Below are 16,081 nucleotides of genomic sequence, written 5' to 3' on the forward strand. Positions count from 1 at the left end.
GTCAAGCAAATGGAGCTATTCTTACAGAGCACCGTGATAGTGTCAATCAAGGGGAGAGGTGTGCATGATCTTGAGATGTGAATAGGTCCTGTTTAGTGGCAGGCCCTAAACTGTGTTCTACACTAAGTACCACAGAGTGAGGGGAAGTGAGCTCCCCCACACAATATTGCCTAAAGGGCTTTTTAATGTGCTACAGTGCCTTCAGAAAGTATTCACACCCCTTGACTTTTTCCCACGTGTTGTTGTGTTACAACCTGATTTTAAAATGGATTAATTTGAGATTTTGTGTCACTGGCCAACACACACAATAGTCCATAATGTCAAAGTGCAATTTGTTTTTTTTAGAAATGTTTACTAATTCATTAAAAATGAAAAGCTGAAATGTCTGTATTCAGACCCTTTGTTATGTCAAGCCTAAATAAGTTCAGGAGTAAAAATGTGCTTAAGTCACATAAGTTGCATGGACTGTTTTTGAATGACTACTTCATCTCTATCTGTAAGGTCCCACAGTCGAGCAGTGCATTTTTCCAGTGCATCACAAAGAAGGTCACCTACAGTATTGGTAGATCGGTTTAAAAAAAAAAGCAGACATTGAATATCCCTTTGAGCATGGTGAAGTTAATTAATTATTTATTTTGCCCCTTTTTTCTCCCCAATTTCGTGGTGTCCAATTGGTAGTAGTTACAGTCTTGTCTCATCGCTGCAGCTCCCGTACGGACTCGGGAGAAGCGAAGGTTGAGAGCTATGTGTCCTCCGAAACACAACCCAACCTAGCCGCACTGCTCCTTGACACAATGCACTTCGAACCCGGAAGCCAGCCGCACCAATGTGTCGGAGGAAACACCGTACACCTGGCGACCTGGTCAGCGTGCACTGCACTTGGCCCGACACAGGAGTCGTGAGTGTGCGATGAGACAAGGATATCCCTGCCGGCCAAGCCCTCCCTAACCCGGACGCCGCTGGGCCAATTGTGCGCCACCCCATGGGCCTCCGGGTCACAGCCGCCTGCGACAGAGCCTGGACTTGAACCCAGAATCTCTGTGGCCTTAGACCACTGCGCCACCCGGGAGGCTATGGTGAAGTTATTAATTACACTTTGGATGGTGTATCAATACACTACAAAGATACAGGCTTCCTTCCTAATTCAGTTGCCGGAGAGGAAGGAAACCGCTCAGAGATTTCACCATGAGGCCAAAGGAGACGTTCAAACAGTTGCAGAGTTTAATGTCTGTGGTAGGAGAAAACTGAGGACAGATCAACAACATTGTAGTTACTCCACAATAGTATTGACAGAGTGAAAAGAAGGAAGCCTGTACAGAATAAAAATATTCCAAAACAAGTCTTCTATTTGCAACAAGGCACTAAAGTAATACTGCAAATAATGTGGCAAAGAAATGAATACAAAATGTAATGTTTGCACCAAATCCAATACAACACATTACTGAGTACCACTCCATATTTTCAAGCATAGTGGTGGCTGCATCATGTTATGGGTATGCTTGCAATTGTTAAAGACTGAGGATGGAATGGAATGGAGCTAAGCACAGGCAAAATCCTAGATGAAAACCATGGGAGATGAATTCCCCTTTCAGCAGGTCAATAACCTAAAACACAAGGCCAAATATACACTGGAGTTGCTTACCAAGTTGACATTGAATGTTCCTCAGTGGCCTAGTTACAATTTGGACTTAAATCGTCTTGAAAATCTATGACAAGAAAAATTGCTGTCTAGCAATAATCAACAACCAACTTCATAGAGCTTGAACAATAAAACAAATTATAATTGGCAAATATTGCACAATCCAGGTTTGCTAAGCTCTTAGAGATCCTCCCAGAAAGACTCATAGCTGTAATCACGGCCAATGGTGATTCTATCATGTATTGATTGACTCATCGGTGTGAATAGTTATGTAAATGGGATATATTTCTGTATTTCATTTTCATTTGCTAACATTTCTAAAAACATGTTTATACTTTATCATTATGGGAAGTTGTGTGTAAATGGGTGAGAGAGAGAAAAAAATATTGAATTAATTTTGAATTTAGGCAGTAACACAACAAAATGTGGAATGAGTCAAGGGGTATGAATACTTTCTGAAGGCACTGTATCCAATTCATCAGAACCATTATTAACTGATTTTTAAGACGCTCTGAATAAGAAAGAGTGTCTACTAAATTACTCAAATGTAATTATCATATTATTGAAACGCGGCAAAAATTATTCTGGCTTCTACTTGATAATTAACAGCCCTGTCCACTCTACAGCCATATTAAACAAGGCTGTTTTCATTTTAGGCCTATATGCACAGTGATGGCTTTTTATGTTATTCAGTGCAATTTCAAATGACTTTGTGTATTTCTGGGGTCATGTGGGCGATTTCAGAATCTGACTGTGGATCGGCGGTAACGGTCTGATTTAAAGATGAGGATGATGAACGCATTTCCACGAACCCTGAACTGTTTCTACTGAAGACCCGTCAGAGGGACTTTAACGCAATCCTTCTGAACCGAAACAGACCTCTCTGTAAATATTTGAATTATGTCAGTGATGGTATCTCACGACCTCACCCTTTTTTTAAAGTGTTCCATTTTATATAAGCTAATGGAGACGGGCATGCACCTGTAGAAGAAGTAGGTCTAACTGGACTTCCCGTTGTATCCCGGACCTATAGACTTATGCTGAAAAATCTGAATAGAAAATCTAATCAAATAAATGTTTTGTGAAGAAAAAAAAATCCACAAAAATTGTCCCCTTGGCATTTACTAGTATTATGGAACCGATACAGAAGGCTGTAGCGCAGGCAAAATACATGTTTTTCAGCATATCTGCTTTGGCAAAAAAAGATAGTTGTATAATTAAGATCAGTGTCTTGCAGGATTTGTATAGTTGTAAATGTAGGAGCTGTTGCCCTGTGCCTTTCTCTGTGATTGTCATTTCTAATGGAACCCAGAAACAACATTTACATCAAAAGGTGCAAAGTTATGGGAAAAGACACAAAACATTTACATCAAATTACATGTTTTTCTTGATCAAACAACATTGAAAACAACCATTTTTGTGTGCAGTATTATTTTACCATCCTTACAAACCACTTCGTGTAAATGTACATGACTGTATTGTACATAGGCTGGTCATCTAGGTTAGTACCTGTAGACTTTCCATCACCATGAAGAAAAACAATGACCACTACAGTAATTGAGTACACTGAGACATCAAGTGGTTTGTGATGATGTGATTTGATGATGTTGGTAGAGCATGGCGCTTGCAATGCTAGGGTTGTGGGTTCGATTTCCCACGGGGACCAGTACGAAAAAGTAGGAAAATGAATGCACTCACTACTACTGTAAGTTGCTCTGCATAAGAGTGTCTACTAAAATGGAAAAGGAATCAACATTACTATTTCAGTTTTCACATTAGAAATAAGTTGCATTTGCAAAGTAAGAAACTGGAAAACATATATCAAGCAAGAACATTTGTGGAACATAAAAGTAATCAGATTAACTGTTTTTGTACAGATCATTATCAGACTCAAATTACATATGCTGGAAAACACTCAGGCACTCGTTTAAATGTTGTTACTAAAGTAGTGCTGTGGGCCTTCACTAGTCCTGTATTAGCAGACCGATCTAGAGAAAGTGCGACATTTTTTTTCTTATTTTCTCCCCGTCAGTAAAAAAATCGCAGCACACCCAACCCCAAACTACTTCCCGTGACTATGGACTTAGGCTATATACAAATACCGTCTAAGACCCTGTACCACATATTTGTCTTATTTAGTCAAAATTGCGTGACATGCTCCAAGCATGTTTTATGGAGAGACCGGCTGGTCGTTCTAAAAATGTGTTTTTTCTTTTACAACCTTAAGTTTCCGGTTATAGCAGATTGAAGGTCTCTAATAGCCACTTGAAGGGTTTAACCTGACGTTAAACATACATGAACCGCTGCACGGAAAGCGGGTAAGATTGTTTGACATGGATTACTTGTAATGTGTGCTGGCTATAGACAAAGGCAATTACTATGGGCCACAGTGATGGACGATTTTCCTAATATTAAACACACTGACATACTGTATCTTTATATGCTAGGATAGGCCTGCTCAAAATGTATAACAGTGAGTAGTGAAATGGAAGAACAAATACTGGAGAATTTGTTTTCCAGTCTTTCTGCACTGTTGTAGCTAGAAACGCAAGCATTTCGCTACACTCTCAATAACATATACTAAACATGTGTACGTGACAAATACAATTGTATTTTATTTAATCATTATTTAAATGCATAGATTGCGGGATCTTGAACATATTATTTCCTCTTTGATTTGACAACTGTTGTATGCTATTATCATATATGAATAATAATAATACAATTAGGCTAATCCATGATTAATTAAGAATAATAGTAATATAAGTAAAATATATATATATATATAAAAAATATGACTGTAGTAGAAATGTAATAATACATTTAGCCTTTGAAATTGTTCATGGTCGATAGAATTCGTAGTGATAGGCTATAGTTTTATGAAAGCACTAGGCCTAAAATTATAATTGGTCGATAGGCTACATTTGATATTTAGAAATCATTTATAAGCAATTGAAGATGGTATAAATAAATCAGGTGATATCGAATTGTATCCCATTCTAGTTGTTTGTTCATATTAATTCATACTTTTTTTTCCCACTCAGAATATGTCCTGTTGTCTGTCCACGTGAAGTAGCCTATCAATTTGATGCAGGAAAAGCTTTATTTACAAATAATACGTGTATTATTACATACCTACAAATATAATTGTCACACAGTACATTTGTGATCTCAAAGATAACGGAAAATAGCTATAGTGAGGGAAATATGTCCACTGACAAATTGTATACATGTTTTATTCCCACTGAAGTAATAACCTACATCTCTTATACAACTTTACAATTATGAATTCCCTCTTCCATCTCAGGAACTAGTAATACAAAGTAAAATGAACTTAGTTTATGCATCAATAGTTTGCCAGTCGAAGTACAGTAAATGGAATATAACGAGAACATAACAACACTCGAGGCCGATGAGTCCATTGCGTAAAAGCGCATGCAATTTAAAACATCATTAATTTGTCTGATGATAATGTTATATTTCGATCCTTCGTTCACCACGCTCTGATTCCATGTAAAGAAGACACTCCATTGCCGGACGGAAACGTGTTTTGAACGTTATTTAACTCTCCCACGCCGAAGTTCATGTAATTCCCGTTGTTTTGTGAGGGCTGGATAGACTGCACCGCAGTGGTGGGATAGTTACACGCATGGTTCATATTACAGCCAGGACTGGGATAATTACTGAACGCTGGGTAACTGTTATAAGTGAAATGGTTGAGGCCCATATTATATGAAGTATTATAGGTCGTCGAGTCTCCAAGGCAGGGCTTCCCGTCTCGGACCAGCACTGGGACTGAGATTCGTCTCGGCGGCGGGATACCAACCATCTCCAGGCTCTGGTCCTGTCGCTGTCTCTTGCACTTGTAGCGGCGGTTCTGGAACCAGATCTTAACCTGTGTGGGGGTCAGTTTGAGCACCCCGGCCAGGTGATCTCTCTCCGGAGCCGACAAGTACTTCTGCTGCTTGAAGCGACGCTCCAGCTCATACACCTGCGCCTGTGAAAACAGCACGCGCGGCTTCCTGCGCTTCCGGGGTTTGGCGGGTCGATCCGGGTCCTCTGACTTCAGGTCCTCCCCCGGCTCGCTCTGAGAGATGTAGGACATGTCTAGTGGAATATAAATAAACAAAAAAAATAAGAAAAACATTTCATTCCAGTACGCTAAATTGTATAAAGGACCCCAAAATAGGAATTCAGCTCAGATACTTTATCAGACGTTTAAGAAATTAGACACACTTTCTAGGTCTGCCCTACATCCTAGAGTCCAAAAGTCAAACGGGTTCAGTCAATTATGAAGGTGACTGCTATATTTTATAAATTGTAATCAGACTTCCTTGAAACTGTTTGGTATCCTGACGAGATAATTAAATCTAAACTCCAATTAGCAACGTTTCTCCTTTATTGTAAAATAGATTAGGCCTCCTTATGACTGTTGCTAGTCGTGAATAAGGGTATAATATAGGAGTATAATTACTATTGCATCAGTTGTGAAATGCCTTATGTCCTTAGCACACACATCTTTTAAAATGCTTTTAGATTGTGCCTGACGCAAATCTGTTCGTTACTTGCATAACTATTCAGATTTCAACATGGGCCTACGTAGGGCTATTTCGATAGTAATATCATATAAACTCTTGCCTTTTCTGTGTTTCCCCTCCAAGCTGTCCGTCTTCCCATCCTTGATATCCATTTCTAAGAAAGATTTCCCATAAAAGGCAGCGGCGAAGTTGAAGTCAGTATTTCTGTTGGCTTTAACACCATGGAGCTCCTCTCCAAACAGCGAGCTTCCAGACGATATCTCCCGGAGAGGCTCCTGTTTCAGGCGGGCCAGCATGCAGGAGGTCGGTAAGGCACAGTCCATCCGTGGAGAGATGTCCAGTGAGACCAGGTCCTCAGCACCAGTGTGGTGCTCCAGGTTTAATATATCCTTAACCGAGAAGGGTGTGGACGTACTGGGGCTGGAAAACATTGCCAAAGAACAGTTGATCTGACATATAAATGGCAACAAACCGATGATTTAAAAATGACCTCTTCTTGGTAATATTTACTGAGCTCAAGTACTCATTTGTTTAACCAAGGGGGATCTTGACTGAAGAATGCATTTTGACTATCAACTCGAGTCCCTAACTTTTCTTGGCCTCTTTTCTGAGACGCAGGGGGAGAGAGGGGGAGGTTAAATCTCTCATGAGACGTTGTTAGGGGACTTCCTATTGGTTGTTCGCAGTTCCGGTGACGTCAAAACAATAGCTAGTAAGGTAACCCTACATGTCCGTGCTGCATCTGAATCCAGAATGCAACTTCAGTCCAATTACGCACGGTCACAAACACGCCTTTTGTCGATGGTTGGAATTTATTCTAAGTTGTTATTAACATTTCCCCTTAAAATGTATATTGTTGAAAGCTAAGTAGAATAGAACTTCCCTAGCAGCAAGACCATAGGGACGAAGAGACACGTTGGTCCCTATGGTCTTGCTGCTACACTGGAACCCGAAACCATGTCTGTCTGTCGGGCACAAATCCTGGTGCCTGCCGCTGACCTGGCTATCAGGACGTGATAACAGACGACAACAAACCAGCACCCTCCCACCCACGCAGCACAGCCGGGCCAGGAGTGTCACACATCCCATAACATTTCTATAGTAATTCCTTATGACACATTCGTGTAGGCCTACTTGCAGCCATCATGTACAGGCTAGGTACACAGTACACATGTATTATGAAATAAGTAGGGCCTATCGTAGGGCTAGTTATTCGATAATTCAAGTTATTCTATAAAAAAATGCATATAATAAAATAACTGTAAGACAAGGTTTTTGGAGAGAATTGGTGTGCGTAAAGAATCCACGACGCGCTGAGAGTACCTTGCGCAGGGTTGGCATCACACTCGTTATTAATGCTGGTGGAGACAGCGGTGCGGAGACAGACAGTATTATCGTTTGTTTTATCTCCAGCATCGTTTAACATAGATCCCGGGAACTAAATGGGTCCCACTGTCTCCGACCCGGCTCGCAGTGTTTATAGTTTTAAAGACTATTTGCGCGCCTCGAAAACTGATGAATGGTCGCGAAGTAGAGAGAGCATCAACCCTGCTGTGTCTCGTGCAGCCATAATTTGTGAAATAAAGTAAACTGAACTCAGACAAGCCTCAGTGCAGCGCATGGAAATCCTTTTTTTCTTTCTTCATGACTTATTTTTCCCTCTTAAGGTGTGTAAACAATTAACATCGAGTTGGCTGCAGTCTGTTGTGGCCAATCTCAATAAAAGTTTAAAGGCTATACACAGTTGGTGACAGACAGGCCTAGGACCTGCAGGACTATCCGACCAGGTTTGAGTTAATTCTATTTCAGGCCTTCATTAATTTAATAACATGGCATTTCAGTTAAATTGACCTCAGTTTTGCAAGCAACTGCCCAAATTGCCCAAAGTTTTGTGTCAACTGCCCAAATTGAACATGACATGTTTCACGTGGTTCATATCCCTAATGCATTCTCTCTCTCGACGAAAAAGTACACTCACTACTGTAAGTCGCTCTGGAAAAGAGCGTCTGCTAAATTACTAAAATGTTTTTTAAAAAGTAAAATGTATTTCTCTCCCTTCCTCCGTCCCTCCCTCTCTCCCTCCCCGTCCCGTCTGTCTTCAGCACATCTCTAGTTAGATAAAGCGATAGATAAGGCTGCTTAAAAACTTCCGCTGGACTGGATAGTTGAGGATATTCTCGGGGGCTGTGTGTGTGTTTTATCTAATGAGTCTGTGACGGTTCCTGTGTATGTGGACTGTCGGGAGAGTAGCGCGAGCAGACGCCACGCGCATTAGCACTAGGGACTGGCGTCTTTCCGCTGTCATCGAGACCTGTCAATCATATTGGGTGATCTTAACACCTTTCTAATGGCGCTGACTAATTACCTTGGAAAGATTAACTGGTTTAGTCGTTGATCTGATAAATGATCGAATTAGATATCGTCGATAATTGATTCTTAGCCTAATGGAAGTCGATATTGGTATGCTGTGTTCAATTGTAGCCAATCTTTAGGCCCATTTTACTGTGGACGTTAATAGTTTCAATTAACCTGCCCTTCAAGATACATTAATTAGTGCGTGACTTAGACAAACAACTTATATTTTTTATTTTGTCACTGATTATGTGACAAACGTAGACACATTTTTTTCGTCTTGGCATTTAATTTAGATAAATTAAGATAGGTCCATTTAGGCCTACATAATTATTGAAGTTGTAATTTGTAAATGTCAAATGCATTGGATCAGACAATGTTGGCAGGTATGATGCAGTTAAATATTCGTTCCAATCGAAAAATAATAGATGATTATTTATTTAACCTTTATTTAACTAGGCAAGTCAGTTAAGAACAAACCCTTATTTTACAATGAAGGCCTACCAGGGAACAGCTGGTTAACTGCCTTGTTCAGGGGCAGAACGACAGATGTTTACCTTGTCAGCTCGGGGATTCGATCAAGCAACCTTCTGGTTACTGGCCCAACGCTCAAACCACTAGGTTAATTAGGATTAGGCCTACTACGTTTCTATAACCTAATTTAGTCATTGCAAAATATAATTTAGCTGGGTTCAATATTATTAGATCATTATTAATCTGAAAATGGTGCCAATATGCCCTTATGGCTTACTAAAATACAAATGTATCATATTTGAATTGTTAATAATTTTATATTAAATCATCCATATGAAATTGGTTGTTTACAAACACATGGATTTGTTATGTAAATTACAAACAATTTTTTTTTATTGTTTGGTAGCCTAGGCCTTGAGCCAACATGAAGTTATGTGTAGGCTAGACCCAAAATAAAGTGGGAAAATATCATCATTATCAACTAACTCATTACCTTATCATGAATAGACATTCTGTAATTATACAATTAATAAATAATACATTTTATTAAAATATGATCACGAAAAAATAATAGTCCTCAATCATAATGGTTTAGTCTTGTCTGAACAGTCAGAACAAAGTCCCCTCAAGTCTTTTTTTCACACCCAACACTTGTTTGAGGTTGAAGAGTTCACCTATTCCCCTTCATATAACTCTATTCCCCTTCATATACAGTGCCTTGCGAAAGTATTCGGCCCCCTTGAACTTTGCGACCTTTTGCCACATTTCAGGCTTCAAACATAAAGATATAAAACTGTATTTTTTTGTGAAGAATCAACAACAAGTGGGACACAATCATGAAGTGGAACGACATTTATTGGATATTTCAAACTTTTTTAACAAATCAAAAACTGAAAAATTGGGCGTGCAAAATTATTCAGCCCCTTTACTTTCAGTGCAGCAAACTCTCTCCAGAAGTTCAGTGAGGATCTCTGAATGATCCAATGTTGACCTAAATGACTAATGATGATAAATACAATCCACCTGTGTGTAATCAAGTCTCCGTATAAATGCACCTGCACTGTGATAGTCTCAGAGGTCCGTTAAAAGCGCAGAGAGCATCATGAAGAACAAGGAACACACCAGGCAGGTCCGAGATACTGTTGTGAAGAAGTTTAAAGCTGGAATTGGATACAAAAAGATTTCCCAAGCTTTAAACATCCCAAGGAGCACTGTGCAAGCGATAATATTGAAATGGAAGGAGTATCAGAATGGGAAAAAATGTCAGTCTCTCGATGTGCAAAACTGATAGAGACATACCCCAAGCGACTTACAGCTGTAATCGCAGCAAAAGGTGGCGCTACAAAGTATTAACTTAAGGGGGCTGAATAATTTTGCACGCCCAATTGTTCAGTTTTTGATTCGTTAAAAAAGTTTGAAATATCCAATAAATGTCGTTCCACTTCATGATTGTGTCCCACTTGTTGTTGATTCTTCACAAAAAAATACAGTTTTATATCTTTATGTTTGAAGCCTGAAATGTGGCAAAAGGTCGCAAAGTTCAAGGGGGCCGAATACTTTCGCAAGGCACTGTAACTCTATTCCCCTTCACATAACTCTATTCCCTTTCACATAACTCTATTCCCTTTCACATAACTCTATTCCCCGTCATATAACTCTATTCCCCTTCACATAACTCTATTCCCCTTCACATAACTCTATTCCCCGTCATATAACTCTATTCCCCTTCACATAACTCTATTCCCCTTCACATAACTCTATTCCCTTTCACATAACTCTATTCCCCGTCATATAACTCTATTCCCCTTCACATAACTCTATTCCCCTTCACATAACTCTATTCCCTTTCACATAACTCTATTCCCCGTCATATAACTCTATTCCCCTTCACATAACTCTATTCCCCTTCACATAACTCTATTCCCCTTCACATAACTCTATTCCCCTTCACATAACTCTATTCCCCTTCACATAACTCTATTCCCCTTCACATAACTCTATTCCTCTTCATATAACTCCATTCCCCTTCACATAACTCTATTCCCCTTCACATAACTCTATTCCCCTTCACATAACTCTATTCCCCCATGTATCAATTCATCCTCAGACACAATACTGTACTTCTCTCTCTTCCTGACTTATTTTCTCTTTCTTCTCTCTCCCTCTCTTTCCTCTCTCTGTTTCTGTCTCTCTCACTCTCTCTCTTGCTCTCTCTGTCTCTCTCTCCCTCTCTTTCCTCTCCCTGTCTCTGTCTCTCTTACTCTCTCTCTCGCTCTCTGTCTCTGTCTCTCTCAATCTCTCTCTCGCTCTCTCTGTCTCTGTCTCTCTCTCCCTCTCTTTCCTCTCTCTGTCTCTGTCTCTCTCGCTCTCTGTCTCTGTCTCTCTCACTCTCTCGCTCTCTCTCTCTCTCCCCCAATCCAAGGCCAGACTACATGTGGTGACTGGTCTGTCACCCAGGTGTCCCTCCATCTCTCTCACACCCTGATGGTTCCATATAATATTAGCAGCAGCTGGATGCAGATAAGATTTCCTGAATGGATCATCTTTTGTTTTTCTGACATAGCTGTGCCCAAGACAGACACTGTTCCTTGCTGTGTCACTGGCAACCCTCTCTGAAGTAAGGTCAGATTGGGACAGACACTTGGGCCCATCCTCTCTTAATTTACTTGAATAAGATTAAAACAAATATACATAAAAATACATATGTATATACAGTACCAGTCAAAAGTTTAGACACACCTACTTATTTTTACTATTTTCTACATTGTAGAAAAATAGTTAAGACATCAAATCTATGAAATAACACATGGAATCATGTAGTAACCAAAAAAGTGTTAAAGAAATCAAAATATATTTTATATTTGAGATTCTTCAAAGTAGCCAATCTTTGCCTTGATGACAGCTTGGCACACTCTAGGCATTCTCTCAACCAGCTTAATGAGGAAGTCACCTGGAATGCATTTCAATTAACAGGTGTTGCCTTGTTAAAAGTTTGTTTGTGGAATTTCTTTCCTTCTTAATGTATTTCAACCAAACAGTTGTGTTGTGACAAGGGAGGGGTGGTATACAGAAGATAGCCCTATTTGGTAATAGACCAAGTCCATATTATGGCAAGAACAACTCACATAAGCAAAGAGAAACAACAGTCCATCATTACTTTAGACCTGAAAAACATCAAGAACTTTGAAAGTTTCTTTAAGAAGGCCAGCATTCTGGAGTCGCCTCTTCCCTGTTGACGTTGAGACTGGTGTTTTGCGGGTACTATTTAATGAAGCTGCCAGTTGAGGACTTGATGCGTCTGTTTCTCAAACTAGACACTCTAATGTACTTCTCCTCTTTCTCAGTTGTGCACCGGGGCCTCCCACTCCTCGTTCTATTCTGGATTGAGCCAGTTTGCGCTGTTCTGTGAAGGGAGTAGTATACAGTGTTGTACAAGATCTTCAGTTTCTTGGCAATTTCTCGCCTTCATTTCTCAGAACAAGAATAAACTGACGAGTTTCTGAAGAACGTTTTTTGTTTCTGGCCACTTTGAGCCTGTAATCGAACCCACAAATGCTGATGCTCCAGATACTCATATAGTCTAACAAAGGCCAGTTTTATTGCTTCTTTAATTAGAATAACAGTTTTCAGCTGTGCTAACATAATTTCAAAAGGGTTTTCTGATGATCAATTAGCCTTTTAAAATGATAAACTTGGATTAGCTAACACAATGTGCTATTAGAACACAGGAGTGATGGTTGCTGATGATGGGCCTCTGTACGCCTATGTAGATATTCCATAAAAAATCTGCCGTTTTCAGCTACAATAGTCATTTACTACATTAACAATGTCTACACTGTATATCTGATCAATTTGATGTTATTTTAATGGACGAAAAAATAGCTTTTCTTTCAAAAACAAAGACATTTTTAAGTGACCCCAAACTTTTCAACAGTAGTGTATGTCCCTTTATTTAATGTACCTGTGGATTTTGTCACCCAGAATTTTGTTTGGTTTTTGGTGGCTGTCACATGATATTTTTGTCAGTAGTCCTAGTCCACCACCATGTGGTCATTACTGTAGTTGAAACAGTGTGTATTGTGACGTGTGAGCAGCCATGTGAAGTGTCTTCTGTCTGTGCACCATTTGTCTTCATTTCTCCATCCCTCTCCTCTCCATAGACCTCTCCCCCCCTCTCAGCTCATGTTCTGAGGCTTGGCTGGGGATCAGTGAATGTGTTACTGAGTTCAAGGTAGTGTGATGGTCCCTATGGGGGCCTGGGATGATATGTGTTCTGGACTGCATTACCTGCTGTTATTGTTTTGTCTACAGCTTTTCCCAACTGATGTTGGGCCTCTTAGGTCTCAGATCTTTTCTCAATTAAAATGTACAAGATAATCAATCATTGTCAAGATGGTGTAGCACAGGGCTATTCAAATCTTACCCTACGACACGTGCCAAACTCCTTCCACGAGGGCCAAGTGTCTGCGTGTTTTCACTCCAACCTTGTTCTTGAACGATGATTTAAGGTCACTAATTAGTAAGGAACTCCCCACACCTGGTTGTCTAGGTCTTATTTGAAAGGATAAACCAAAAACCCACAGACACTCTGCCGTCCGTGGAAAGAGTTTGACACACCCCTGCCCTACGAGCTCCGGAACCTAATGATTTTCTGTTCTACCTGATAATGAATTGCACCCACCTGATGTCCCAGGTCTAAATCAGGCCCTGATTAGAGGGGAATTAGGGGAAAAAGCAGTAGAACTGACTTTGAGTTCCAGATTAGAATTTGAGGGTGTAGGCTGAGAGGTGGTTTATATTGCCCATGACAAAGATATTTTCACAGGCTTACATTTTTCAGTGTTTGTGTGATAAATAATATGACGTGAAATGTAAGTTTGTTTTCTTGTGTACATGGAATATATTTTGAAATGTAAGACAGCTAGTTGATGTCTGTTTCTGTAGTCCTGGTGCTGTAAGATCTGCCATGACAGCCTGTTCTTGTTATATTGTAATCATTGTAACTGAACTTTACAATAACATGTTAAAGGTGTAAGGGGGTATTTAAAAGTGTAATGCAATCATAGATGGTTGCTTTTCTGTGATATTCCTCTGACCACAGCAATTTGTCCAATTGATTCTTCAAAGTATGATTGTGCAGTATGTGGTTTGCCCTGAAGGAGGCGGTATCACACAAGATTACACTTTAGTGATCAGGGGCACAACGTTTTAAAATGTTCAGATAGAAATATGTTATGTAGAACAAACTTGCATCTGCAACCTGAGAACAATGAATCATGTCTGCTCTATTCATGGCCTTACTTACTATCTGCAATGTTTGACAACGTTTGGCAACTGAACGTTGCCCTGGTATTGAAGAAGACATTCATTGTAGCTGTACAAAATATCCACACAAAAATACACTTTAATGATATCAAGATACATTTGTTGATTTTGATTTCATGAGTCCTTAGAGTTTCATAGTACTGTTTGTATACACATTATCAGACAGGTGAATTAAAACCATACTAGACCACATTCTGTATGGTCATTCTGGTGCGGCTGCTAATCCATGAGCACAACTGGGGGTGTAGAGGAAGTGACGTGCTGTATAGAACACTGAGAAACAGGAAGCACTTCAGACTATTTCTCCCGGAACACAAAATGCAGAAGATAGTGACAGAGTATGGAACAGATTGTCAGTTACAGTCACTTACATTATTAATGGAGTGACACACCTGGCGCCCAACGATAAGGCAATGAACTGCAATAGGATGTCACATCATCTGAATAGACATGTCGAAGCTTAGAGGGGCAGGAGAGCCTCCATGACTGGCCAACATACACATCTGAACTGTAAGAAGAGGTGGAAGAAGGAACAGGGGAGGAGGGAAAGAGTCGCTCCTCAGGAACCGTTGAGTGGAGTTCTCGTCCTCCTTTCCTCTCTCTCCCCGTGCGGCCGGCCAGCTCTTGGCTGTAACCCAGAGGAATTCTCTAGTGGCCTTGGTAAATCTACCATTTAGAATAACAGCGGACTGCAGCCGGAGACAGTGTGGGGGTCCTCACTGGGTTGCGTCCCAATGGCACACTATTCCCTATATAGTGCACAATGTAGGGAATAGGGTGCCATTTTAGCACATGACTGTGGCCAGGAAGAGAGAGAGGGGGGTCTGACCAGGAGGTTAAACCGGAAGACACTGTTGATTGACTGCTCCTGGTTACTTAACTGCAGAAACCTCAATATTTGTGTTAGCTCCCTGGGCTAATGCCTAGGAGTTTAGCTCAGTGGGCTTTCATAGTCTTGTGGTGTCACGTTAGTGCAGACTGGCTCCAGTCTGGAGAAGGCTTCAGCTGTACAGCGCTCAGTGGTATCATCAGAAACACACCTATCAATCATACTCATCAATCATAACAGGCAGGCAATCATACTAGTCAATCAATCATACTAGTCAATCAATCATACTAGTCAATCATACTACTGATGCTTACTGAGATGCAGTTTCTGGGGTGCTACTGTATGTCTAGCGTGTCTGCATGAATGTCTGTAGCATGTCTGTAGCGTGTCTGCATGAATGTCTGTAGCGTGTCTGCATGAATGTCTGTAGCATGTCTGTAGCGTGTCTGCATGAATGTCTGTAGCGTGTCTGTAGGAATGTCTGTAGCGTGTCTGAATGAATGTCTGTAGCGTGTCTGCATGAATGTCTGTAGCGTGTCTGAATGAATGTCTGTAGCGTGTCTGCATGAATGCCTGCAGCGTGTCTGTATGAATGTCTGTAGCGTGTCTGTAGGAATGTCTGTAGCGTGTCTGCATGAATGTCTGTAGTGTGTCTGTAGGAATGTCTGTAGCGTGTCTGAATGAATGTCTGTAGCGTGTCTGCATGAATGTCTGTAGCGTGTCAGCATGAATGTCTGTAGCGTGTCTGTAGGAATGTCTGTAGCGTGTCTGCATGAATGTCTGTAGCGTGTCTGTAGGAATGTCTGTAGCGTGTCTGTAGGAATGTCTGTAGTGTGTCTGTAGGAATGTCTGTAGCGTGTCTGCATGAATGTCTGTAGCGTGTCTGTAGGAATGTCTGTAGCGTGTCTGCATGAATGTCTGTAG

General features: G+C 40.5%; 1 protein-coding gene across 1 annotated transcript; it reads right to left on the reverse strand.

Annotated features, from left to right (window-relative positions):
- Nucleotides 1–2,010: 2,010 nt before the first annotated feature.
- LOC110489113 (homeobox protein Nkx-2.5) lies at nt 2,011–7,070 on the reverse strand. Its single transcript, XM_021561683.2, has 2 exons — nt 6,278–7,070; nt 2,011–5,746 (listed from the first exon to the last, which is right to left on the reverse strand). The coding sequence occupies exons 1-2, from the start codon at nt 6,606–6,608 to the stop codon at nt 5,133–5,135; spliced, it is 945 nt and encodes a 314-aa protein (XP_021417358.1). The 5' UTR covers nt 6,609–7,070; the 3' UTR covers nt 2,011–5,132.
- Nucleotides 7,071–16,081: the final 9,011 nt, after the last annotated feature.

Source organism: Oncorhynchus mykiss, chromosome 14 (assembly GCF_013265735.2).
Source record: "Oncorhynchus mykiss isolate Arlee chromosome 14, USDA_OmykA_1.1, whole genome shotgun sequence".
NCBI classification, from domain to species: Eukaryota; Metazoa; Chordata; class Actinopteri; order Salmoniformes; family Salmonidae; genus Oncorhynchus; species Oncorhynchus mykiss.